We start from the raw sequence: 27916 nt of genomic DNA, 5'->3' as shown, positions 1-27916 counted from the left end.
AGGGTGACAATATTGAGTATATTGCCAGTCAGAGAAGCCCACCCAAGCCTCTGATGCCAGGAGTTTTTACTGGGACCCAATAGCATTCCTCCTGTGTGGCTAACCTTTAATGTGAGTGTGTCTTGATCGTCACGACTGCTAAGGCAAGGTCCAAGGCCCCCATCATAAACCACATTATTAGGCTACTGCCTGGTAGGCGGCCAATGCACTCAGCCAGGACTAGCAATCCAGGAACCCAGTGATCAGCCCAGTAGCTGAGGGCAAAGACCAGCCCTGACTTTGAGAATGATTACTTATTCTCCCCAAGGCATTCTTAGAGCAAAACGGCCAGATTTGTCTTGGCATCAATGTTTGTGGTTGTTTTTGTTCTGTGTGGTTGAGCTGGTTCTGATTCCTAGGTCCCTTTGTGCAACAGAATGAAACATTACCCAGCCTTCTGCCATCCTCACACTGGTTGCTGTGTTTGAGCCCATTCTTGCAGTGACTTTGCCAATCCAACTCAGTAAGAGTCTTTCTTGTCTTTCCTGCCTTTTACTTTACCAAGCAGGGTGTCCATTTCCAGGACTGGTCCCCGCTGGTAACATGTCTGCAGGACAGTCTCCCCTGCTCCCTTATATGGATGTACTTCTTCCAAGACAGATGAGTTTGTTCTTCTGGGTGTCCACAGTGTATTCAAAATTCTTTGCAAACACCAGAATTTTAATTAATCCATTCTTCTCTGGTCTTCCTTATTCACTGTCCAGCTTGCACATGATATGCGGCCATTGAAAAGACCATGGTTTGGGGCAGACACACCTTATAAACACTTTACAGAGGTCTTTGCAGCAGGTTTGCCTGGTGCAATGCACTGTTTGATTTCTAGACAGCTGATTGTGAATCCAAACAAAATGAAATCCTTAACAACTTCAATATTTTCTCCACTGATTGTGATGATGCTTCTTGGTCCAGCTTTGAGGATTTCTGTTTTCTTGATGTTTCTTTATGTTAAGGTGTGATCTGCACGGAAGGCTGTGTGCTTAGAATAGCTTTTATATGACGAACACAATAGTAGTGAAAAGGTTGAGTATGCCTCATATTTGAATACGTCATTTTGAGGAAGTGATAGAAGGCTTGGGACACAATGTCCTAATGTATCTGATCATCAATATTCATATTATAACCTCACCAATAGTTCCAGGGTTGGACCATATTTCTTCTTTTTTTAAAAATAATTTTATTGGGGGCTCGTTCAACTCTTATCACAATCCATACATACATTCACTGTGTCAAGCACATTTGTACATCTGTTGCCACCATCATTCTAAAAACATTTGCTTTCTTCTTGAGCCCTTGGTATCAGTTTCTCATTTTCCCCTCCATCCTCACTGCCCCCTCCCTCATGAACCCTTGATAATTTATAAATCATTATTATTTTGTCATCTCTTACACTGTCCGACATCTCCCTTCACCCACTTTTCTATTGCCCATTCCCCAGGGAGGAAGTTATATGTAGATCCTTGTCATTAGTTCCCCCTTTCCACTCCACCATGCTCCCAGTATCACCACTCTCACCACTGGTCCTGAAGAGATCATCTGTCCTGGATTCCCTGTGTTTCCAGTTCTTCTCTGTACCAGTGTACATTCTCTGGTCTAGCCAGACTTGTAAGGTAGAATCAGGATCGTGATAGTGGGGGTGGGGTGGGGGGAGGAAGCATTTAGAAACTAGAGGAAAGTTGTATGTTTCATTGCTGCTACACTGCTTCCTGACTGGCTCGTCTCCTCCCCACGACCCTTCTGTAAGAGGATGTCCAGTTGCCTATTGATGGGTCTTGGGTCCCCAATCTGTACTCCCCCTCATTCACATGGATTTGATTTTTTGTTCTTTGATGTCTGATACCTGATTCCTTTGACACCTCGTGATCACACAGGTTGGTGTGCTTCTTCCATGTGGGCTTTGTTGCTTCTCAGCTAGATGACCGCTTATTTACCTGGACCATATTTCTTTATGGTAGGTATAATCTGAAAACAAAAGCCAAAGGATATTAAAATACTACTAGAGCCTAACTCAGCTATTAATGATTAGTCTATTATCAGGGATCCCTGGCAATGTAGTGGGCAAAACATTGAGCTGCTCATCCATCATCATTTATATTGACACACACACAAAGCCAATAATGGAGGGGGGCATAGGAGGCCTGGTGGGGCTTGATTAAGGGCAATGTAGCCAAGAGGAATTACTGAAACACAAATGAAGGCCGAACATGATGGTGGGACAAGAAGGAAGTAAAAGGAAATAGAGGAAAGAACCAGAGGCATAGGACATTTATAGAAGTCTATAAATACAGACATGTAAATATGTAAATATATTTATATGTAATGATAGATCTATGTACATATATTTATATGTAAGGATTAAGGTAACAGATGAACATTGGGTCTTTACTCAAGTACTCCCTCAATGCAAGAACACTTGGTTTTAATAACCTGGTATTCTGTGATGCTCACTTTACTGACATGATCACTGAAGACAAATGGGTGCATAAGGAAATGTGGTGAAGAAAGCTGATGGTGCCCAGCTATCAAAAGATACAGCGTCTGGGGTCTTAAAGACTTAAATATAAACAAGCGGCCATCTAGCTGAAAAGCAACAAAGCCCACATGGAAGAAGCACACCAGGCTGTGTGATCATGGGGTGTCAATGGGATCAGGTATGAGGTATCAAAGACCAAGAACAAAAAATCAAATCAATGTGAATGAGGGAGAGCGCAGGATGGAGACCCAAAACCCATCTGTAGATAATTGGACATCCCCTTACAGAAGGGTCGCAAGGAAGACAAGAGGCAGTCAAGATGCAGTATAGCACCTATGAAACATACAAGTTTCCTTTGCTTCTTTAATGCTTTCTCCCCGCACCCCCACCCCAATACCATGAACTCAATTCTACCTTACAAATCTGGCTAGACCAGAGCATGTACACTGGTACAGATAAGAGCTTGCAACACATGGAATCCAGGACAAATAAACCTAATAATGAGAGTAGAGATAGATACCAGGAGGGAAAGGGGAAGGTGAGGAGGGGTTGCCAATCAAAATGATCTACATATAACCCTTTCCCAGGAGTCAGACAACATAAAAGTGGGTAAAGGAAGACAGTGGTCAGTGTAAGCCATGAAGTTTTTTAAAAAAATAAATTATTAAGGGTTCATGAGGGTGGAGGAGGGGGAAAAGGAGGAGCTGATATCAAGGGCTCAAGTAGAAAGAAAATGTTTTGAAAATGATGATGGCACCTCCTCACTTTTCCTGCCCAACTCAGTAACACCGGGAACTGAAGAGAAGAGCAACCGAAGCTTAATCCTACCAGAACAAAGGAAATAACAAAGACCAGACTATACATCAATCAAACTGAAAGCAGGAAAACAGTAGAGATGGTCAATAAAATCAGATGCTGAACAGATCAAAAAAATGCACAAACTTTTAAACTGACAAAGAAAAGAAGAAATAACGAAAAAAATTAGAGAGACATCACTATAACTGACCAAATAGAAATAAAGAAATTAAGATAGAATGTTATGAACAACTGTATAGCAATAAAATGGATAGCCTAGAACGAATTGAACAAATTCTTAGAACAACACAACCTACCCAAATGGGCTCAAAAGGAAATAAAAAATATGAACAGGCATAACAAGTGAGGAGATCAAATCACTGATCCAAAATCTCAACCAAAATAACAGCAAAAAGCCCTAGACTAGGTGACTTCATTGGGAAATTCTAGCACACATTTAGAGAAGAACAAACAGCAATATTGTTTAAACTCTTCCAAAAAATAGAGGATAGAATACTCCCTATTCATTCTATGAACTCTGATACCCCAACCAGACAAAAAAAACCCCACAGAGCAAAAAACTACAGGTTAACATAGCTTATGAATATAAATACCAAAATCCACAACATAATACTGGTGAACAGACTCCAACAGCATATTAAGAGTCATACACCATGACCAAGTGGGATTTATTCCAGGATTGTAGAGTTGGTTCAACACTGGAAAATCAATCAACATAGCACATCACATCATTTGAAAAGAAGGGAAAAAAAAGATGAGCCACATGGGCATCTCTATGGATTAGATAAAGCATTTTATAAAATCCAACACCCTTTCTTGATGAAAACCCTAAAGAAGGTAAAGTTGAAGGGGAAATCCCCTACAGTTTATTGATATTAACTCACATGTCATAGAATTGAATACTTCAATCACATCAAGCAGAGCTACACAATGATCACTACAATCAGTTTTAGAATCTTTTCTGCAATCTTGTACTCATTATTAGCTCCTTCATTTTCCCCAACCTCCCCTGGCCATGCCCCTAAGGAACCATTAATCCAGTTACTGTCCTAGCCTGAGTTTCACATACAGAAAAACATTTTTAAAAAAACTAACCAGAATAACAAAGTAAAACAAATTAAAACTTCAATCGAAAAGAGAGAAAATATTAAAAACTAAAATTTAAATGGTCATGAGGGAGATTAAATGCTAGGGTGCTAGATTTTAACCTAATTGCACCTGCAACAAACCACTTGTCAATGTATTCTGCATGTTAGTATAATCACATCTTTGGTCAGAGGGGATTCACCAGGGGCTTAATCGACTTACATCTCCTCATCACTTTTTTTTTAAACCTGAAACAGATTTAAAATGGGGCAAGAGGCTCCTCCTGCCCTGTCTACCCATTCTGTGCACAGACCTGGCTGTTGAGATCATGGACCAATAGGCAACTTCATGATAAATGGAGAAAAAGTTGAAGTTATCAAATATTTCATCTTCAAATATTTCATCTTGGATCCACAGCCAATGCTCATGGATGCAGCAGTCAAGAGATCAAATGATGCAATGCATTAGGTAAATCTGCTGCACAAGACCTCTTTAGGGTATTGAAAAGCAAGGATCATACTTTGAAGACTAAGATGCACCTGACCCAAGCCATGGACATTGAATAAAGAAACCAAAGAAGAATTGATGCATTTGAATTGTGGTGCTGGGGAAGAATATAGAAAGTACCATGACTGCCAAAAGGATAAGCCAATCTGTCTGGGAAGACATATAGCCAGGGTGCACCTTAAAGGCAAGAATGGCAGGATGACAAGACTTCGTCTTAAAAATTTTGGCCATATTGTCAGAAGAGACCAGTCCCTGGAGAATGACATAATGTTTGGTAAAATGGAGGGGCAGCAAAAAAAGAGAAAGTCCTTCAAGGAGATTGATTGACACCATGACTGCAACAATGGACTCGGGCATAGGAACAATTGTAAGGATGGCACAGGACCATGCAGTGTTTTGTTCTGTTGTGAACAGGGTCACTATGGGTCAGGACAGACTCAGTGACACCTAACAACAACAAAGTCTGCCATAATTGACTTAAGTCTTCTCCGCATGATAACAGAGCTATTCAGAGCCCTCAACTATGATCTGAGGGGATTCGCTGGAGGCTTAATTCATATGTGGACCCTGCAAATGGATTTGGGGCTTTTGCTGTCATCCATAGCTTTCTGCAAACAGGTGTTCACACTTTAAGTTCTGATACCATTCCCTCCTTTGGATTATATTATTTACAAACCTTGAATCCCACAGGCTGGTGTGCTTCTTCTTAGTTGACACCTCACTTAGACGGTTGCTTGTTTGAAAACAAGCCTTTAATACTCCAAGACTATTCTTTCTGATAGTTGGGCACCATCTAGTTTCTTCACCACACTTTTCTATAGTACCCATATTTTCTGTGATCTCCTCATGAGGGCGAGTGGGATGCCTTCTTGATATAACATTACTTCTTGATATAAATCTCTTTCTTATACATACCACATATACTTGAGTATAAGCCAACCCAAATATCAGCCAGGGCACCTAATTTTTACCACAAAAACTGCATTAAAAATTTACTGAAAAAAACTCAGCTTATACATGAGTGTATACAGTATATGGAAGTTACCAGTTTTGTTTCTCTAACAACCAAACTTAATAGATGTGTGTAGATAGATAGATAGATAGATAGATAGATAGATAGATAGATAGATAGATAGATGGATGCAGGGAATTTGGAACCCTTATCCATTGCTAGCGGGAATCCAAAATAATACAGCAGTTTGAATAAAGAGTGTGCTATTGTTGCTGTTAAGTGCAGTCAAGTTGGTTAGACTCATAGCAATCCTGTGCACAACAGAACGAAAAAGCTGTGTCATCCTCACATTGGTTGCTGTGCTTGAGCACATGTTACAGCCACTGTGCCAATCCCTCTGGTCAAGGGCCTTTCTCTTTTTCACTGTCCTTCTACTTTACCAAGCATGGTGCCCTTCTCCAAGGACTGGTCTCTTCCGACAACATGTCCAGGATACTTGAGATGCAGTCTCACCATCCTTGTTTCTAAGGAAAAGGGTCTGGTGGTTTATGTCTTTTTTTAAAATCTAGACTTAAGATTGAAAATTTATGGTGTTTGAAGAAGCATAAGACAGTTATACCAAGGGTACTGAACTGCCATTAGGCAGGCAACCATTGACTTACTACGTCAATGTCCTATATGCTGGATTAAGATAGATATTATTCTGGGAAAACAGTAACTGACATTCTCAGTGAATATTATTGCAAAATTTCCCTGACAACCAACTCCCATGTTTTGTGTACATACCGTCCAGCCAGGAAAGGATTTATTCTGTGCAAAAGAATAACGCAGTGTTTCTAAAGGTCTTAGCCTACATTGGCCCAATATCCCTCTCTCAACAACGTTTCTAAAAATTAGTACCAAGGGCTAATCAATGGCAATATTAATGGAAGATCTTTATGCTTCAGGGAGATGGTCAATGAGACTCTCTACCATAAATTAACAAGGTTTCTAAAGGGAGTCAGAGGCAGATTACAAACAAATATATATCCAGGAATGGTTTGGGGGCTCACACTAAATTCTAGCTCCAATTTAAGAACATTTAGTTCTTATATCGTGGCCCATTCAAAAGGAGCACAGAAGATATGGGTGCTGTAGTAAAGTATTGTGAGAAAATTAGGTGGTGACCGGCTATCAAATAAAATAGTGTCTGAGGTCTTAAAAGTTTGTTTCCAAACAAGCAGACCATCCGGTGAGATATCAACTAAGTCCACATGGAAGAAGCACACCATCATCAGTTACCGAAGGACTGTAAATCATATATTTCTAAGCTAAAGGAGGGAATAGTATCAGAGCCTAAATTGTGAGAATCTGGTTTGCCGAAGGCTATGAATGACAGTGGAAGCCTAAGACACATTTGTGATACTTAGGAAGAACTAAGCCTCCAATGATTTCTCTCTATCCAGAATGGAGGGATGGGAAGAAATTGGTCACTATTGCACAGATGACTAGAGGAGATCAAAATGATAAACCTGATTTGAATGGTTAAACCTTGTTAGTTGATCCCCTCTGTGATGCATGTTGGGCCTTATCTGGTTTCAAACATTTTCTGTGTTTGTTTCCTTTCATACTGGGGTTTAGCTCAGATGTATTTTATCATTGGGGGTCACCCTCTTGACTTTTGGTTATATATTTTTTCTGATGATCAGTAAATGAACCCTAGGATGGATGAGCTGATAGAGAAAGCAAGTAGAATAAGGGTTCCCTTGGGGGTGTACAGTGGGGGAAAGAGGGCAAAGGGGAGCTGATAACCAAGGAGTTCAAGAAGGAAGAGAATGTTTGGAAACTGATTGTGGTAGCAATTGTACAATACTACTTGATGTGATTGAACTGTAGAATGATATGATATCTACATTAGCTCCCCCAAACACTAAAACTAAAAATAAAATTACCAAATGACCCAGAAATTACAATTTTTGAGCATATACCCAAAAGACTTGAAAGCAGAGACTAAAAAAGAGATTCGCCTACCAATGTTTGTTGTAGCACTATGCATCATCATAGCCAAAAGCTGGAAACAACCTAAATGCTGCTAACAGATGAAGGAGTAAAAAGCATGCTACTGAACATGGAAGAGCACACAACACTGGAAGAGGACGCAAGCAGCAGAAGAAGCAAGTCTAGGAAAGGTGTCCTGGCAACCCAGCTGCTAACTGATAGATGAGAGCTTCCACGTACCACCTGCTCCACGGCCCACAGGAGACAGAGGAGGTGCCTTTGTCTGTAAAGCTAGCAGCCTTGGAATCAGGTTTTTCATGTGTGGGGTAGTTACATAATCTGGTGTCAATTTGAGGATTCAGAGTGAAGGGGTAGAGTCTAACCTGTCAATCAGATCATAGACAATGAGGCCTCTGTGTGGGCATGGCCTTCTCCTGAGGATTCTGGGAACTCCAGTATTCTTCCTTGGAGGTGGGAAGACACTCTCTCAGCTCACTCCCTGCGAGACATCCCTGTGGAGGAGAAACATGGAGAGAGGCTGATGGAGCCGGGGAAGTCACATGGAGACCCACAAGATTTCCCACCCACTGGCCTGTGATCCTCTAGCATTCGGAGTCATCGCATGGGTTTCGTGATTCTGAAGAGGACTTTATAGATTGGAATTGGACATATGGGCTAATATCAGACTTATCGACTCGATCTGGACTGGGCTGGGATATTTTCTCAGTATTCGCCTGCTTTGTATATAAAGCTCTTTCTTATACATGTCTAAATGTTTTTGGATTTGTTTCTCTAATCCATCCAGACTAACACAAAGTGGAAGGTAACCTGTGCTGTGCCAGCTCAGCTGATCTAGTACCATGCAACTCTTCCATGACAGCAGCAATTAGACTAGTGTGTGACCAAAGAACCAGCAGCCGCACAGATTAACCTTCATAGGTACGGGGTCGTAATGTTTGCTTCCTGCTTCTCTGACCTCACCTAAAACTGTGGAGGGCGAAGCCCAGACCCCTTTCTCCACCTGAGACAGGTGAGTCACTCACAGCCATGACATGCCACTCTCAGGGTCAGGGACAGCCAGGCCCCATTGTAAAGGCAGTTCTTGGCTCTAAAGAATCCTAACAGGGATGATGAGGGAAGGGGGAAGAATTGAAAGGCAAACAATGGATGGGTCATTCATTTTTCTCATTTCGTCCTCAAAACAAACCCTTAATCTGGGGTTTCTGCCCCATTTCGGAGACAACAGAAGCTCAGCAAAATTCATTAGAGGAGATGCCCTCTCAGACGGTTGCATTGACAGAAATAAATGCCTGGGGCAGCCTTTACAGCAGCTCCAGTGCATGAAGTTGAACCAGGATTGGGACACGGATTTCTAGGATTAAGAGTTCCACAGCACGTTCTCCTTGCTGAGGTCTCCCGCACCCGAGTGGAGCCTCTGGCGTCTTCCACACCACCAAGCACTCTGGGACAGGAGGGGCAGGCCTGGAAGAGTAGCCTGTGGGGGTCAAGACTGGACAAAGGCCTAACTAGGAGATACCCAGGTGCTGGCCTTCCTCCCTGAGGACAAAGGGCCCTTCCAGTGGGCCCACGGATGGCGCAGGGCGAGTGCCAAGAGGCTTGTCAGGTTTGGTCTGGCTGGAGGTTTGGGACCTCAGAATCTGTCTCTGGAGCCTGTGCTCAAGAGGTCTAGGGCCTGGGCTGTCACAGGTAGAGGCAGCCGGCCACACAGAGCCCTCACTGGGGGTGGGCCCAGGCGGGAGGCTGGCCTGGGGAGGGGTGTGGAGATAGTGGGAGCAAAGGGTGAGGAACAGGGCGGAGACACACGGGGAGGGCGATCTGGGGGGAGGGAAGGAGGAGCCAGTGGCGGGCGGAGGCCTGGACCTCCGTCACTGGGCGCCGCAGAACTTGCATGGACAGACCGGTGGACAAAGGGTGAGCGGCCAGGAGCCCCAGGCCTTGTGCATCTGGGCAGTTCTGGTCTTATGACCTCTGGGTTGACCCCTCAGGTGCCCCCAACCTGAGGGCTTGGACGCAGGGGGTTGGTGACCCAGGGAAGGGCTGAGTGAAGGCAGCAGGGAGAAGAAAGGAAGGGGAAACATCTGCCTGAAGTCAGAAGCCTGGGCCAGGGGAGGCTGGACCCTACCCCTTGGGACTGGAGAGGGCTAAAGGAAGTGAGACCCCATTCTGAAGGCTGGCGGTGGGGCCAACTATTCCAGAGCCAGGAGAGTTAAGTGTCCTCATGACCCCCACCCACCTCTGGGCTCCTTCCATGAGTTTCATTCCTTCCCAGAGAATTCCAAGTCCAGAGTCCCTGGGCTAACTCTGCCCCTCCCCTGGGGAACCTCATAGGGACAGGGCTGGAGCCCAAAGGGTGGGGTGGGATGGGTCAGAGTCCACCCAGAGCTGAGACATGGCTGGGACCCAGCAGCAGGAGTGGGCTGCTTTCCAGGCCACAGAAATGGGGCTGGGCATCCTGCATCCCCTACCTAGGAAACAGCCACAAGAACCTTGGCCAGACCCATGGGGACTGGGGACTCAGCTCTGCTAGGTCTACCAAGCGAACTCCCAGGCGGTACTGGGGGCAACGTGGGCCATGAGCCCCGAAGACTGAGGATCCACCTCTTTGCAGAGCCCAGCAATGAGGCCGCTACTGTTCGTGCTCACCCTGGGCCTGGGTGCATTGGGCCTGGGCCTGGAGGAGCTCTCAGAGGCCCAGCGTCGCAGCCTGGAGGTGGCCTTGGCCGAGTTCCACCAGCACCCACCTGTGCTGTGGGCCTTCAGGGAGACAAGCGTGGACAGGGCAGCAGACACGGTAGAAGAACCTCGGGGACAGAGGGGACATGTGGGCTGAGACCCGCAAGATCTTGGGAGGCGGGTGTGGTTTGAGACATGCCTGGGCCTCTAGCAGGTGCTTTGTTTCACTGGGAGGCAGGGAAGCCAGGTGTCGCTGGCCCCATTTCTTGTCTGTCTGTCCACAGTCATTCCCAGGAGGGATCTTTGTGAGGCTGGAATTTAAGCTTCAGCAGACCCACTGCCGGAAAAAGGACTGGAAGAAGCCAGAGTGCAAAGTCAAGCCCAACGGGGTAGGGGCAGTGCGCGTCCTACGTGTGTGTGTGCCCGTGAGCGGGGTGGGACGTGTGTGCATGTGTGTGTGCTCATGGGAGCACGGAGATGGGACACACATACGTGTGAGCACTGAGGTAGGACATGTGTGCTTGAGTACACATGGTCCCTGTGTGCCTCTGCAGGAGTGTGTGTGTGCCCATGTTAAGCCTGAGGTGGGGCATGCATGCCTGTATGAGTGTTATGCCTGTGTGCACTCGTGCGTGCATGCAGTCAGAACTTGGGAGGTGGGACATGGGCTTGGATCTGACTCTGAGGTTACCCACTGCAGAGGAGGAATGCTGGGCGTTGCAGTGGCTCAGTCTGGGCAGGGGTGTGGGTGAACTGGGGTCTGGGGAGTGAGGCAGGAGGAGGGAGAGTTCGGTGGTTCCAAGGACATATCATTGCATAAGCTGCCCCCACCCTCCACCCCGCTCCCTTAGAGCTAACTGTTGGCAGAAGCTCATGGTGGGGGTTGATCTGGCCTCCTGACCAGGTCTGGCTGATTCCCCATTTTCTATGCCCACAGGGAGATGTATGGCCAGCTTCTCTGGAAGATGCTAGGCTGGGGGTACCAGGTCTGGGCACCAGCACCAACCTGGAGCTTCCTAGGCTCTCTGAAGCCTCTGTTTGCCCTCTGCTAGAGGAGGGATGGAATTGAGCCTGGCCTGAGCCTTGTCCTCCAGTCAAATCTCAGAATATGCAGCTATAGGTCCTAGTGAGTGCAAGGTCCCAGCCCAGAGGACCTTGGCTCTTATAAGTATACGACACGCGTGTACCTGTGCTCACACATGTACCTGTACACAGGCTCATACGCTTGCACTGTGTGCACACATGTCCACATTCTCACGTGTGCCTTGCTACACGTCTTCATACATGTGTGCATGTGCTAACATGTCCCCAGGTGTGTGTACATGCTAACAGGTGTCTTGCCAGCATGTGTCCTCACGATTGTATGCCTTGCTAACATGTATCATGTGGGCCTGTGCTAACATGTGCTCACATACATCTGTATGGACTCACCTGTGCCTGTGCTCACATGTGCCCATGTATATGTGCATGGGCTCACACACGACTTGCTCAAAAAAGTGCATATACTTGTTCACATGTGTGCCTGTGCTATGTGCCTTGCTCATACATGCATGTACCTGCTCACACACGTGCTCACAAATGTGCCTGTGCTCATACATGCAGTGCCCACACCCACACATGACTGCTGCCATAACCTGAAGTTGTGAGATGAAAAGCACCAGGCCAAGGAGGCTGCACTGAAGACTGGCGGGCAGGGGCTGTACCCCCTCAGAGCCTGCACCTCTGGTACTTAGAGCACCCCCAGCCTGACGTCTGCCTCATTCTCCATCCTTGGAGTGCCCAGGGCCTCCTGTACTTACCCCTGCATCTCTCCCATGCTTTCCTCCCCAGAGGAAGCGGAAATGCCTGGCCTGCATCAAACTGGGCTCTGAGGACAGAGTTCTGGGCCGGATGGTCCACTGCCCCATTCAGACACAGCCTCCTCGGGTAAGAGCCCAGGCCTACTGCTGCAGCTGGGCCTGGAGGAGCGGTGTGCAGGGGGCTGCAGAGAGGTGGGAGCCCTCCCCACACCTGAACTGCCATTCCCTCCTGCCAGGAGCCCAGTGAGCACCAGGAGGCCCAATGCTCCAGGGTGGAGCGGGCCGGTGAGGACCCCCACAGCTTCTACTTCCCCGGACAGTTCGCCTTTTTCAAGGCCCCGCCCCCGAACTGAGCCTGGATCAGGTACGAGTGATGACCAAGTTCGAGTTAGGGTGGTTTCAGGGGCCTGAGTTTATGATGGAAGAGGCTGGGGGAGACAGAGCGGGGATACGAAAGCAGGGGCTGGCCCAGGGCAGCCTCCTCATATCCACATCCTGCTCTTTTCCCTAGAATGGGGCTCCACTTCTTGGACGGGTGCAGGTCATCAGCGATGGGCCACTCGCTCCCTGTGCCCAGAGGACGCTAACTGCCAGGCTAATAAAGCTGGTCCCCTCCAGCTGTCACCTGATCTCCTTGTCGGCCCCCCTCCCACCCCCAGCACCACCACTGCCTTGCAGTCCCTCCTGTAGGCCCCTCTTCTCACAGGAAGAGGCAGGGCCCTTGGGTTGGACCTGGCCTTGCAGGCTGTGCGCTGGCCCTCTGGACCCCTTCCTGCAGGAGGCCACTTCCTCACTTGCCCGCAGGGAGTGGCAGAAAACATGACAGAGCAGAAACAGGATTTAATGGGGTGGGTGGGCTAGGGTTTCAGGGCACATGAGGGTGGGGAGGCAGGCGGGCAGCCATGGCTGGGCAGGGAGGCCCGCCCTGCAGGAATGGCTGGGGCCAGAGGCGTGCCTGCCACGCCTTGCCCACCAGGAGTCTTAGGCAGCTGGTGGCTGTGGAAACCTGGAGAGCCCATGGTGGGTGTGGAGCAAGAGAACCAGGTGAGAAGTCAGGGGCCAGGAGCCTCCGCACTCAGAACATGAAGGAGGACAGCGCTCCCGCTGGACTCAGGGCCTGCTCTGCCTGAGCCAGGCTTTCCCCTGCCTGGCGATCCAAGTCCCGGCATTCCTGCAGTGTGGCCTGGAACTGCCGGCAGGCCTCCTCCAGAATGGAGCTGCTGCGTGCTGGCCAGGTCTCCCAATAGCCAGGCTCTACCCACGGCTGGGCCTCCAGGGCCCGGGGGCTGGGGCTGGACCGTAGGGAGTTGTCCAGGTCTCGGCACAGCTGGTAGAGCTCACTGCCACGGCCAGTCACTCTCTCCCCATCAATGACCTTCAGACCAGGCAGCAGCTCATGGACCCCAGCCAGATAGGAGGGGTTGGCACACAGGGGGTTGCTGAGGCGTGCCAGGGGGTCTTGGAGCCGCAGGTTCTCGAGACTCCGCAGCCCCACCAGACACTGCAGCTGCCCAGGGCCTGCCAGGAGATTCCCCGCTGCGTTGAGGCTCTGCAGGCTCTCACAGGCAGCCAGCGGCTCCAGCGTGGTCAGCCGGTTTTTCGAGACATTGAGCACGGTCAGCTGATGCAGGGCGGCCAGCGGGCCCAGGTGGGTGAGAGCGTTGCTGGACAGGTCCAGCCATTCCAGGCCCAGACACTCGCCCAGGCAGCCCAGGTCCACTAGGCCCAGGCCCCGAAGCTTCAGCAGCAGGATGGAGTCCAGTGAGAACTCACCAGTATGGGACTTCAGCAGCCGGGCTGTGACACGCCCCGCATCGCCCTCTTCGGGTGTCTTGCCCCGAGGCTCCATGAGACACTTGGCTCCAGTGGCCTGGGTCCTGTGGGCCCGTCAGGGGGGTGCCACAGGGCCAGCTAGTGTTCACGCTGCAAAGGGCACCATGCAGAGCCAGCAGGTGCCTAGGGAGAGAAAAGCACACTGGGTCTTGGGTCCTAGCAGTGGCAGCAGAAAGCGATGACCTTTAGCGCCACCACTGGAAATTCCTCTGGCTAGGGCAGATCTAGAGAGGGGGCGAGGGGTCCCTGTGGCAGTCCGGGGCCCAGGCCCAGGCCCAGGCCCAGCGGAGGGGCCTGGGCATTGCAGAAGTTCTCTGGTTCTTCCCACTCTTCACATCTGGACTCAGGCCCCAGTCGTCAATCACTTTTTGATGAGCGCTGAGGTTCTATCCTAATGCACTTTTGAAGTATAAATACAACAAGTGTTCCTTGCCCCTCCTGGGAAGCCTGTGTGCATGTGAATGCAAACAAAAGCACAGGCCCAGTGACAGCCCCTCCAAACAGCTGTCTTCACCGAGTCACCAGACTCTTGCTCAGACTCACAGCCATCGCAGGATTGGGCAGAACTGCCCTGTGGCTTTCCCCGACTGTAGCTCTTTACGGGGCTAGAAAGCCCCGTCATTCTTCCACAGAGCAGCTGGCGTGTAATCAAACTGGCTGTGACCAAATGGTGTCCAGAGTCTGTGGATTAACCTGTGACCCCTGGAACAGCAGGGGGCAGGCGCCAAGCATCCATGTCTGGTTGCCACAAGGAGCAGCAGCAGTGGCAGCATGGTCTTGGAAAATTGGAAGCGGTGCAAAAATATTAAATGAATGCATAAAGGTCGATATCCTAGGCACTCGTGAGCTACAGTGGACTGACACTGGCTGCTCTGAATCCTAAAATCATATGACTGATTATGCCGGGAATAACGCAATGCAGAGCGATGGCCTGGCTCTCATTGTCAGAAAGGATCTTGCTAAATCCAGCACGAAGCACCATGTTATCTGTGATAGGTTTATGTCTATCTCCTCCAAGGAAACCCAATCAATACAATTATTCTTCAAATTATACACCAACCACAAAAGCTAATGATGAGGAAATTGAAAATGTTTACCAATGACTTCAACAGGAAAATTGATCAAACATGCAATCAAGATGCATTAATAGTTATTGGTGATTGGAATGCAAAAGTTGGAAACAAAGACAAAGGAATAGTAGTTGGGCACATGAACTTGAGCACAGAAATGAAGCTGGATATTGTATGATAGAATTTTGCAAAACCAATGACTTGTTTCTAGAAAATACCTTTTTTAAACAACATGAAAGGTAGCTATAAACACAGAATTCCCCTGATGAAATACACAGAAATCAAACTGACTTCATCTGTGGGAAGACACGACAGAGAAGCTCAGTGTTGTTAGGTGCCATGAGTCAGCTCCAGGGCATCGCCACCCTGTGCACAACAGAACAAAACACTGCCCGATCCTGTGCCATCCTCACACTTGTTCCTATGCCTGAGCCCATTGATGCAGCCAGTGTGTCCATCCATCTTGTTGAGGGCCTTCCTCCCCTTCGCTGCCCTTCTTTACCAAACATGATGTTCTTCTCCAGGGACTGGTCTCTCCTGACAACATGTCCAAGTATGTAAGACAAAGTCTTGCCATCCTTTCCTCTAAGAGCACTCTGGCCTCACTTCTTTCGATACAGATCAGTTTGTCCTTTTAGCAGTCCCTAGTAGTTTCCGTCTTAATCTCCAGCACCATGATTCAAATGCACCGGTTCTTCTAAGATCTTCCTTATTCAATGTCCAACTTGCACATGCATAAAATGCATGGTTTGGGTCAGGCACATCTTAGTCCTCAAAGTAATATCTTTGCTCTTCAATACTCTAAAGAACAAAATGTCTTTTGATCTCTTGACTGCTGCTTCCATGAGCACTGATTGTGGATCCAAGTAAGATAAAATCCTTGACAACTTCCACCTTTTCTCCATTTACCATGATGTCCAGTTATGGGCATTTGGGTCTTCCTTACATTGAGTTGTAATCCATACTTGATCATCAGCAAGTGCTTCAAGTCCTCCTCACTTTCACAAGCAAGGTTGTGTCACCTGCATATCGCAGGTTAATAAGCCTTCATCTGGTGCCACGTCTTTCTTCATATAATCCAGCTTCTCAGGTGATTTGCTCAGTATATAGATTCAACTGGTCTGGTGGAGGATACAACCCAGATGCACACCTTTCCTGATTGTAAACCATGCAGTATGACCTTGTCCTGTTTGCACAACTGCCTCTTGATGTACAAGTTCCTCATGAACACAATCAAGTTTCCTGGAATTCCCATAATTCTCAAGGGTATCCATAGTTTATTATGGTCCATACTGTCGAATGCCCTTGCATAGTCAATGCAACACAAGTAAACATCTTTCTTGTATTATCTGCTGTGAGTCAAGATTCATCTGACATCACCAATGATATACCTTGTTCCATGACCACTTCTGAATTTGGCCCGAACCTCTGGCAAGTCCCTGTCAATGTACTGCTGCAACCATTGTTGGATGATCTTAAGCAAGATTTTACTTGAAAGCAATATCAATGATATTGTTCAATCATTTGAGCATTCTATTGGTTCACCTTTCTTTGGAATGGGCACAGATATTGATCTCTTCCAGTCAGTTGATCACATAGCTGTCTTCCAAATTTCCTGGCATAGATAAGTGAGCGCTTCCAGTGCTTCTCCACTTGCTGAAACATTTCTATCAGTATTCTGTCAATCCGGAATTGACACTGATGTATTCAGTGTAGTTTGAACTTCTTCCTGCAGCATCACTGGCTCTTGCTCACATGCTGCCTCCTGAGATGATGGGCTGTCAACTAGTTCTTTCTGGTACAGTGACTGCAAAGTCTTTCCATTTTCTCTGGATGTTTCCTGCATCTTTCAATATTTTTCCCAAAGAATATTTTAAGATCGCAACTTGAGGCTTGCATTTTTTTCTTGCATTTAAGATATGCTGAGAGTGCTGTTCCCTTTTGTTTGTTTTTTTAATCATTTTATTGGGGGCTCATACAACTCTAATCACAATCTATACATACATCCATTATGTCAAGCACATTTGTACATTTGTTGTCCTCATCATTCTCAAAACATTTGCTTTCTACTTGAGCCCTTGGTATCAGCTCATTTTTTGGTCTTTGCACATTTCATTAAAATATTTGGCTTTAGTGTTGTTGAAAAAAAGGTATTTTCTAGGAACAAATAATTGATTTTGCAAAATTCTATCATACAATATCCAGCTTCATTTCTGTGCTCAAGTTCATGTTTTCCAACTACTGTTCCTCTTTGTTTCCAACTTTTGCATTCCAATCACCAATAACTATTAATGCATCTTGACTGCCTGTTTGATCAATTTTCCTATTGAAGTCGTTGGTAAACATTTTCAATTTCTACATCACTAACTTTTGTGTTTGATGCATAATTTGAAGAATAACTGTACTAATTGGATTTCCTTGAAGGGGGATTGATAAAATCCTATCACAGATAACATTGTGCTTCCTGCTGGATTTAGCAAGATCATTTCTGACAATGAATTCCCCTTGATTGTGATGCCAAGAAAGCTCTGGGGTCCCAAGTGGAAGTCATGTATATGTGGAGTCTGTGCTAGAGGGCAAGCTTCAGCACTCACACCTGTTTGCTAAAAAATCAGGAGGCTTTGAAGTGCCCCTCCCCTCTTCCAGTGGAGGGGTAGGCCAGTTTGCTCCTTTCTACTGCACGTGGCTAGGGCCCAGGGCCTTTGGCTGGGTGGCTCCCTCCCACCCACCTGTGGCCAGGGGATTGAAAGGTGGGGAGGGTAGGCTTGAGAAACAAGGAAGGTTTGAGGTCGCAAACTACCAGGTATTTTTGGGTTTCGTCTCACGTGCAAATGTGGCTCCTTACAAAGCAAGCTGATATTTTAAATAAGAATCGTGCGTCTTAAGATTTCCCATGACGCAAAAGCTGCATCAAATGAGAGCCATTCAGTCTTCACCGGGGAGGACACTCCACGTCAGGCTCAGAGCCCATCTGGGCTCCAACCCCACTCTGCTACCCCAGCCCGGACCTCGCTGCCGGGACCCCAGTCCCGGCAGCGAGCAGAACCAGGGCGCCTACCTCGGGAATTCGAGTCCACCGGGAGGATTGGCCCTCGGGATTCAGCCGCCAGGGGGGCCGCCGCAGCCCCGCCCGTCCTCCGCCTAGTCAAGCAGCTTCGCCCACCAGCCACCGCGCTCTCCCCGCGGCTGTGAAGGTCACTGCTGGGAAGTTCGTGTGGGGAGGCCGCGCCCGCCCCGCGGATGGTAGGCGACCCCCGCAACTCCCCGCGGAGGCTAGTGCGCAGGCGCAGGCCGCCAGGACGCGTTTTCCAACGGGAATCCGGCTGGGTGCGAGCACGCAGTGCGCAGGCGCTGGCGCCAGCGGTTTGGTGGGGTGAGGGCGGAGAGAGGGGTCGGGGTGGAAGGGCCACCTCGCCGCGGTGGGCGGCCGGCGCCCGCAAGGCGCCCTGGCTGCAGGCAGGTGTCCTGCGCGCTCCCTGCTGCTGGGCGCTGCACCGCCGGCTTCCAAATGCCAGCAGGGTCACCCACGGTGAGCGGGTGTCAGCAAAGCGGCAGAGCAAGAAGCAAGGTCTGGCAATCTGCGTTATGGAGACCTACAGCAATATTTGGGGGGTGGGGGTGGGAAAGCCCTTATGGGTCGCAGCAGGACACCGTCAGAATTGCTTCCTTTAGACGTGTCCTCAGGAGAGCTCAGTACAGAGGAAGAACTGATGTGTGCCCATTCCAAAGAAAGGTGAACCAATAGAATGCTCAAATGATTGAACAATATCATTGATATTGCTTTCAAGTAAAATCTTGCTTAAGATCATCCAACAATGGTTGCAGCAGTACATTGACAGGGACTTGCCAGAGGTTCGGGCCAAATTCAGAAGTGGTCATGGAACAAGGTATATCATTGGTGATGTCAGATGAATCTTGACTCCCTAGACAATGCCCCTCCCCACTCCCTAAAGCCCATTACAGAGCACACTTTACCACTCAATGTGCTCACCAGTCTGTCCTCACACACTAAGCTAGCCCCCCCATATCCTGCACCCGCGTCACTGGTAACCCCTTTCCCATGTCCACTGGAGAGGTGGCCCATCCATTGAGGTTACATCACTCCCTCTCATGGCTTCCCACTGCCCACAAACCCCGGAGAGGTCTGGTGCCAAACCCTTTCTTTCCAACCCCTCTGCACACCCCACCCAAACCAGACCCACCCCACCCCCTGCTGAACAGCACACCTTCTGGCTTTGGTGTGCTCCATGTGTGTTCCATTCACTACCCACCTGCCGTTGCAGGATGAGTACCCTTCAACCCTCCCTCACATCCGAGCCCCACCCACTAGGCATTTGGTGCCCGCATGCTAGACAGGAATGAGGTAGGCCACTCCCAGTGAGGTCAGAGACTCAGTTTATTACACAGCCACACTTTCCACCACAGCAGGGCTCACACACTCTACAATCTAGGCACAGGGAGACAGTCCCCAAGGCTCCACAAAAATGAGCCCCATCTGCCTCCTCCTGGTTGTGGTGACAGGCGAGCAGGGAGTGGACGCCAGTGTTCTCCAGTCTCAGGAGGCTGATGTGCTCCTGTCTGCATCCGTGATGAGGCAGCTGGGCCAGTTACCTTGCTGCCCCTAACCCAAATGAACAAAGACACAGAAGCCTGGTGATAGACCAAGTTACTATGCACCAGACGTTCGTCACTAAACATAGGTTGGGGTTGTCAGCACAGTTCAGACTCTCAATGCCACCACTGTGGAGGCAAGGTGTTTGAGGGGAGCTGGGGAGGAATAGGCCAAAGCCAAGGTTCAGGTGAGACTCTTCGTGGTCCATATCCATTCTGAAATGAAGCCATCTCAGGAGGTCTGCCAATAGGGGGACCGAGAGGGAAGACACGTGGGAGTCAGGTCCTGTGAGCATGAGCCTGGCTCTGCCCATGGTGCCCCCAGCTCCTGTCGAGTAGGTCGGCCTCGCTAAGTGCCTATGAGCAGTGAGGACAACCATCCCATGATCTATGTGTGCACCTTGCTTGGCAGCCTTTGTCACCAACAAACCTATAACCCTCTGTTGCCTTCTCCCAGCAGTCAAGTTCTCACTGAAGGCAGCAGGGAGGCTGGCCTCAGGAGTCGGGGGCCAATACCTGGTGTACAGCCCGAAACCCCCCTCATCACAGACTGGCACCGGCCCTGGCACAGCCTGGCAGCAGCTGAACCCAGACTTTCCTGGGGCCCCACCAGGCTCTGCAAATGGGATGGGGTGGGGGTAGGGCAATCTTAGGAATAAAACGTTCCTGAACAAAACAACTGAAGTGGCTTTATAACAGCAAAGGGCGCTGAATACAGGTATCAATGTGTGCTCTTTGTGTGACTGCATTACTTCAACTTTCCCAGAAATTTCCATATAAATGTGTCAGCAAATTCAAGAACATGTCGATTTGCACAGGAGGCTGCAAGCATGATCTGTACACAGATCTCAGGGTGGGATGGTGGCAAAGCCAGGGGCGACCACCATGCCCCAAACCCAGGGCTTCCTTCTCCTTCAGGGGTGCTGGGACCCTGCCTTCCATCTGTCGGTCTGTCCAGGGAGGTGGGCTGTGTCCTGGCCTCATTTGCTTTGCAGCTGCTTCTGGGGGAGGGAGGCTGGTGAGCGTGCTGCAGCCGCCCTCCCCCACTCAGGCTGCTGGACACCGGTCCAGCAGGGGGCAACAAGGACAAGTGCTGGGGCACTGCAGAGGGTGAGGGGCAAGGATGAACAGTGGTGAGGGAGAGATGCACACACCAAGGTCATCCAGAACAGGGGCACCTGAAAAACGCATCCCAGGAAGGATCAGCTCTTACCATGAGATGATGCCAGCCCTCCAAGGGCCTCCAGAGACCCTCTCAGTGGGGTCTCCATGGTCTGCCTCCACCCAGGGGCAGCGGCTAATCTACCAAGGCTTCAGCCCAGATCCCAATCTGCATTAACTGTGACCCCTGCACCAAGGGGGAACCTGGAGAAACCTGGGGCAGGTAGGGCTGAGGACCGCAGCTCAGTGAGGCAGTGCCTACCTCCCTGCCTCTTCATCCTGTCCCTCCACCCCCCTCAGCAAAGCCTCCTGACCACAGGGGTTCAACCTCTCCTCACCTCACCCTATTCTCTGAGGTCCCTACAGCAAGCCCACAGCTTAGGGCCCTCACTTGGCCTCTCTGGGCCTGGGAGCCCAGGTTGGGGTTGCTCCTTCCCCAGGATGAAGTTGCCTGAGGCCCTCCTCATCCCTAACTCCAGTACCAAACCAGCCATCCTTCTACTCCCCTCCCCCATCACCACCTGTCAGCTCCATACCTGGGCAGGAGCCACAGCATCACTCCCACAGGAAGCGCACATACCAGATGGTCTCGTTCTTCAGCTGGGGGCCGAACAGGGGGTTGAGCTGGGCCAGGATGGCTATGAGCCAGCTGCAAGGATAGCAGAGTTGGGTGAGGGGAGACAGGAGTCTTCCCATGCCCCTAACAGGCCTGTCAGTCTTTTCTTCCCACCCCAGTGTTTCGGTTTCATTTGCTCCTTTGTGAATTTGTAAGATTTCCAACTTGGGCTGGACCCTGGGTGTCTAGGGATGCTTTAGCAAGTACTCCCTCATGAACTCAGCCTCTCCCACTTCTATTACAACAGGAGCAGGACAAAGACCGGTCTGGCGGGAGGCGAGTCAGAATGACCTTCAAAAGGAAGGAACGCCCAGAGAGATGAGAAATGATGACCAAAGGGCCATCACCCCTGAGATAGTTAAGTGGTATTGTGCCAACCTGGCTGATTAACACATGTGGGGTTAATTGAAGGGCAGAGAGATAAATGACTCGGTGAGCCTTGCCTTTCTGTTTTCTCGGGTCTCTTGCTTTCGGACCAGGGTGCAGCTGCCTTAGCCAGTTCCCTGCTTCAGCTGGCAAGGCTCACTTCCTCTGAGACATCCCTGAGGAGAAGCCGCATGGACCTACCCTGATGCAGCCCTGAGTGCTGGAGCAGCCGCGTGGAGACCCCTGCCAGCACCGAGATGCTTACATGCTCACTGATTCAGCTTTTCTCCTGCAGTCGGCATCATTGCATATGTTTTGTGAAATTGAGGAGGGCTTTGTAGATTGGTGTCGGACATATGGACTTATGGGCTTGGACAGCACTGGGTTTGGATGCTTTCTTAATGTACACTTATGCTTTATATAAAACTCTCTCTTATGTACATAAGAGTTTCGGTGAATTTGTTTCTCTAGTCTACCTAGACTAACACAACCCCAAACCTAGTCTCTCTCTAGCCATCGGTGCCCACACCCTCCCTGGTAGCAGGATGTTGGACCACATTTCAGACAAACCTTCTATCACTTGAAGAAATTAGCTTTTCTGAAAACTTCATCACCTGCCCCCTCACCTCCCCCAGTGTGCACTCAGGCGCCCCACAGTCCAAGCATCGTCCTTAGGATCTTGGTCTCCGGGCCATAGAATCCAGCCACAGAAGCCCTTCCTGGACAGGTGAGGACGCCACCCAGGATGTCGCCTGGCCTCAGGGTGGCACTGCAAGCCGCACCCAAAAGGCACTCTGCCCACCACACGGGCTCTGCATGTGTGTGACCTGGAGAATTTTAAAAAACCACATACCTCACCTCGACCAGTCGCCATTGCTCTCTTGAACAAGGTTCTTGTTAGTAAGAAGCAGAAAACACTAAATATTCCATACAATGAAAAGAGAGAACTGACTCCCAGGGCTACCGTTCCAGGACATAGAATAGGAAATGGGTTTTCACCACAAGAAATGAGTCACCCAAGTTTTAAGATGGGTCTATTCCCTGTACTTTGTGCTGAGAGATGTTCCTGTTATCTCCTTTGAAGGAGGTAGCCATCGCTCCACCTGCCCTGCGTTCTGTATTCTGCCTAGGCCATCCCAGCAATGCCCCACACTGCTGTAAAAACAAGGTGTAAGAGACTTAACTAACTACGAGTGAGCCCCACCCCCAACCAAAGCCTGGACTTGCTACTGGCTTGGCAGCCAGGATGGCCAATGACTCTGTGGGGGTAAGGGCTACTGTGACTGGGGTTTGGGAAACTCCAGAAAAAAAGGATGTATGGATTCTGGGGACCTGGAGATGGACTCCCCATATGTGTGTGGGTGAAGTTTTTCCTGCAATACGCACGCATTCACTTCAGAGACAAGAGCATCCCATGGAAGTCACACTGGGCCCAGGTCACACATTCAGAGAGAGCCAGAACCAGATTGTGGTGCCTGCTCCATTGTCTCTTTGTCATCTGACCTGAAAGACCTGGCCCATTCTCTTTATCATCCTACATGCAGGAAGAGCTCATGAGTGGGGAGGGAGGTGAGTGACGGCTGGCAGAGGAGAGGTCGGGAGAACATGCAAACCACGGCTGGAAAGTGAGGTTACTTACAAGAGGTAGCAGCAGACAGCGGTAGTCACCAGCATGGTGATGATCACTCTGCAACAGAAGAGGGGTCAGGGCTGACTGGACACCACCAGTGCCCTCGGGAGGCCCAGCCAAGGACAGAGGAGGGTTCCCTGTGCCAGCCCCTTCTCAGTGCCTTCAGCTGCCATCTTCACAGTGAGCCGAGTCAACCCAGGGTGAGAATTACAAGACAGAGAGGCCACCCTGGACCAGGTTAAGAATGCTTCTCCTTCCCCTCCCTCCATACTCCCCATCTGGACACGCTGAGGGAAGACGCTGCAGAGGTGCGCTGCATTGTGACCTCTGGAACTCAAATCCTCCGCGCAGGGAGTAGGAAAGAGGAGACATAGGCAGGTGGGAAGGCAGCAGCTGATGAGCCATCTTTGAGACAAAACGCAGCACGGGAGACAGTAGAAAGAATGAAAAAACACACAGCAACAGGTGTGGGTTAGGGGTTCACAGAAGAAGATTGTGGGACCCCAGGTCTCCAGATCTTTAAAGACAAAGGCAACCCCTGTGTGTCCAAGTAGCCTCCAATCAAAGCTACACTGAATCCAAAACAGGACCTCTGATCTACAGCACTAGGACACATTCTCCCACACCCCTGGACACGCACAGATCTCCAGGGCAGAGATCAGCAAAGCGACCGCCGCACAGGGAACATGCAGTCTAAGCGGAGCATGCACTTTCTACTAGAGCAGTGCTTCTCAACCTTCCTAATGCCGCGACCCTTTAATACAGTTCATGTTGTGGTGACTCCCAACCCTAAAATTTTCATTGCTACTACATAACTGTAATTTTGCTACTGTTATGAATTGTAATGTAAATATCTGATATGCAGGATGTATTTTCATTGTTACAAATTGAACATAATTAAACATCATTAAAGCATAGTGATTAATCACAAAACAATATGTAATTATGTATTGTGAAATATTTGTGTTTTCCGATGATCTTAGGCAACCCTTGTGAAAGGATCGTTCGACCCCTCCAAGGTTGAGAACCGCTGTACTAGAGGCTGAAGATCATAAAGCAGAAACGCAAGACAGGCCCAGGCCCTCAAGAGAAGGAAGGGCTGCTGAAGGCCAGCAAGACTAGTGTGCGCCTCGCTCAGCGAAGCGCCCCGGGCGGGGGTTGGATAGAGCTGCCCCTCTGGTCAGGGCAGTGCAACAGCCAGGTAGGCCTGATCCGGATGCGCACTGGCCACAGATGCCCAGCGACTGGGCGCGCGCAGCCCTTTGCCCCACATCCCTCTGTCCCGAAGCACAGAAGAGCCCTGGCCCGGGGGCGCATACGGATCACAGAAGCTTATCGGGGCAGGAGCGCGCAAGGACCGCAGATGCACCGCGATCGGGGGCGCGCAGCGGGCACAGATGTACCACGGACCGGGGGCGCGCACGGATAAGAGCTGCTCCCCGGGGCGCGCAAAAAAAAAGCCGAAAGCATAGGTGGTCCCGCAAGGACTCTGGGCCGCGCCTTTCTTACCCGCGGTTAGGGCCTTTCGGCACGAACCAGGGCCCGGCGATGCCGATCAGGCCCCAGAACGTGGTGAAGATGATGACCGGGAGGGCGAAGGAGTGTGCCGTCATGGCTGGAGGGGCCGCCGGCGCCGGGCTGCAGAAGCGAGAGCGGAGAGACTGTCGTGACAGGTGCGCGCGGTAAAGGGCTGGGAACGGGGCATCGGCGCATGCGCGTGCGCAGCCAAAGCCCGAGCAGGCGCATGCGTGACAGGGCTGCGCGCTGACAACCCACGGGAACGCGCCTGAGCTCGCACACTGTCACTCAGAGGGCGGGCCTTCTGAGATTACGCTCGTTAATGGGCTAAAGTGGAGGCCCCGGCCTCCCGAGACACGTGCGACCGCGGGAAGGAGCGGACGGGATGCATCCCTGGACCTGAGCAGCGGCCAGAAGGCGGGGGTCGGCAGGGCACCTGGCCTGCACCTGAGGACCCGAGGCTGTGTGCAGGGCGGAGAGGCCCTGCCCCGACGACGCGGTCCCCACGGGGTGCGCCCAGCGGCACCCAGCGACGCATGCTAAGACAATATGGTGGGGCGGCGCCCCCAGGGTACAGCGAGAAAGGGCTGCCCCTCCCCCTCACTTTGCCTGTGGGGCTCTGTCCACTGGCTCCTCTGCCAGGAGATGCACCTGAAGTGGCTCCCACACCAAGGCGTCGCTGCCTTTTGAACACCCGGGGTGGGGGTGGGGGCAAGGATTTTAGGTATGAAATACAATTCTAGCCTTCTAGTAAGTAACTCCTAGCCTCAATGAGTGAGGGATATTTGGCTAGAACCACAACGTGGCCCAGGCTAGGCTAAACGTCATTGGAAGTCATACTTGCTTCAAGACTTGGGGTGGGGGTGGGGGGTCGACAACTCCCTGGGCAGTGAGTTTTGGGCTGAATTGTAAAGACCCATTCGTGTTCCATTCAGGAGAGTGACTTTTGTGGGCACCGGCCCAGGATATGGGTTCACTTTGTATCAATGGGACACAGTGAAACTGGCCTGCAACCCTTAAAGTGTCGCCACGAAACTCCATCTCTCTGTTTCTGAAACATTTACTTAACCAGACCTTGTTTTCAGAAAAAGTTCATATAAAAGGAAAACTTCGTAAGATATGTTTCATGTTTTGCCTCAGCTGCTAGAACTCAGAAGCAAAGCAGGTGGTGGACTACAATGGCTCATTCAGTTTGAAACCACCAGTCTCTTCAAGGGAGCAAGATTAGGCTTTTTACTCCTGCAGATTCACTCTCGGCAAGCGCAGAGGACAGTTCTACTCAATGCTACAGGGCTGCCAGAGTCGGAGTCAAACCCATGGCAGTGGGGGGGGGGGGGCGGAGGGCGGGGCATCAGCCCTGTGCCTTCAGTCTTCAGGGTTTCATTTGCTCCATTTTGTTGGACAACCAACTCGTCACCCTTAGCATCATCTACAGTTCACACGGGGATCAGAGGCATACGTTAGCCATCAATGGGACTTGAATCCTAGAACATGATTTCATGCTATGGGCACCTTTGGGCTTCTACTTGATTAAACAACTCCCCAAGACACAGTTCCACATATTTACTTCATGGCACCTGCTTTTATTTTGCAGGCTGTGACCTCAGAGTCAGCGTGACATTGGCCATTCATTTTACAGAGGATGAAACAGGGTGAGACATGAATAACTTGCCTAAGGCAATAGAACCACACCACGCAGGCAAGGCTTCTACCCCAATCCAGAGTCTGCAGCACACACCTGCTCACTCACAGGGGCTTACTTCCAGGTTGACAGTCTGCGTGGAAGATAGACACACTATAGTCAGACCCCATGTGGGCGCAACAGCTCAGATGGGCGTCTGTCCTCATACGTGGTTTCTGGTAGGCTCTGCTCCCTGATGGTTCTGCCACAGCTTCCGAAAGTCACGGAAGCTTCTGTCACAGCTTCCCCATGCCCACTGACTGGAATGGGATCCGACTCCTATAGTGGAAAGATGGGTAAGGATCACTCATACAACCAGTGATGCTGGGATAAAAGTGAATGATATTGCAAGTGAGGACACCAAACAAGAAGCAATATGTAAAAGGCCAACAAGCAGTCCTTGAACTAACAACAAACTTTTCTTTAGTTGTTGTGTTGGGATTTTTTATTGGCTTTTTGTTTTTGTAGTTTTGTTTTCTTTTGTTGCTTGGTTTTGCTCTGTCTTGTTTTTGTGCATGTTATTGTCTCCGCAGGTCTGTCTGGATAGGCTAGATGAACAATCTGGAGGAGAAAATAACGGGACCAACAGTTCCGGGGGGACATGGGAGAGGGACAAGTGGGGGAAAGGAAGTGGTGTTAACAAACCCAGGGACAAGGGAACAACAAGTGATCTAAATCGGTGGTGAAGAGGATGTAGGAGGCCTGGTAGGGCATGATTGAGGGTAATGTAACTGAGAGGATTTACTGTAACCCAAATGAAGGCTGAGCATGATAGTGGGACAAGAGGAACGTCAAAGGGAATAGAGTAAAAAGTTAGGAGGCAAAGGGCATTTATAGAGGTTTAAATAAACGCATGTACACATGTAAATATGTTTATATATGAGGATGGGGAAAAGATCTATGTTCATATATTTATAAGTTTAGTATTAAGGTAGCAGATGGACATTTGGCCTCCACTCAAGTACTCCCTCAATGCAAGAATACTTTGTTCTATTAAACTGACATTCCATGATGCTCACCTTCCCGACATGATCGCTGAAGACAAAGCGGGTACATAAGGTAATGTGGTGAAGAAAGCTGATGGAGCCCG

General features: G+C 49.7%; 3 protein-coding genes across 4 annotated transcripts; 1 reads left to right on the top strand and 2 right to left on the bottom strand.

Moving 5' to 3' along the window:
- The first annotated feature begins 10485 nt into the window (after positions 1 to 10485).
- Positions 10486 to 12693, top strand: RARRES2 (retinoic acid receptor responder 2). Its single transcript, XM_075558809.1, has 4 exons — positions 10486 to 10659; positions 10826 to 10930; positions 12372 to 12467; positions 12577 to 12693. The coding sequence occupies exons 1-4, from the start codon at positions 10486 to 10488 to the stop codon at positions 12691 to 12693; spliced, it is 492 nt and encodes a 163-aa protein (XP_075414924.1).
- Positions 12694 to 13173: 480 nt separating this feature from the next.
- Positions 13174 to 18516, bottom strand: LRRC61 (leucine rich repeat containing 61). Its single transcript, XM_075558807.1, has 2 exons — positions 18302 to 18516; positions 13174 to 14296 (listed from the first exon to the last, which is right to left on the bottom strand). The coding sequence occupies exon 2, from the start codon at positions 14187 to 14189 to the stop codon at positions 13416 to 13418; it is 774 nt and encodes a 257-aa protein (XP_075414922.1). The 5' UTR covers positions 14190 to 14296; positions 18302 to 18516; the 3' UTR covers positions 13174 to 13415.
- Positions 18517 to 19631: 1115 nt separating this feature from the next.
- Positions 19632 to 25321, bottom strand: ATP6V0E2 (ATPase H+ transporting V0 subunit e2). Of its 2 annotated transcripts, none has more exons than XM_075558810.1 (4): positions 25137 to 25321; positions 23637 to 23684; positions 21552 to 21664; positions 19632 to 20095 (listed from the first exon to the last, which is right to left on the bottom strand). In XM_075558810.1, exons 1-3 carry the CDS (start codon positions 25238 to 25240, stop codon positions 21571 to 21573), a joined length of 246 nt encoding a protein of 81 aa, XP_075414925.1. In that variant the 5' UTR covers positions 25241 to 25321; the 3' UTR covers positions 19632 to 20095; positions 21552 to 21570. The 2 variants fall into 2 exon arrangements, with proteins under 2 accessions (XP_075414925.1, XP_075414926.1); XM_075558811.1 differs by having other exon boundaries at positions 19632 to 19864.
- Positions 25322 to 27916: the final 2595 nt, after the last annotated feature.

The sequence above is a fragment of the Tenrec ecaudatus genome, chromosome 9 (assembly GCF_050624435.1).
Source record: "Tenrec ecaudatus isolate mTenEca1 chromosome 9, mTenEca1.hap1, whole genome shotgun sequence".
NCBI lineage: Eukaryota > Metazoa > Chordata > Mammalia > Afrosoricida > Tenrecidae > Tenrec > Tenrec ecaudatus.
The sequence above is the reverse complement of the archived record's forward strand: the minus strand, read 5'-3'. Positions and strand labels throughout refer to the sequence as shown.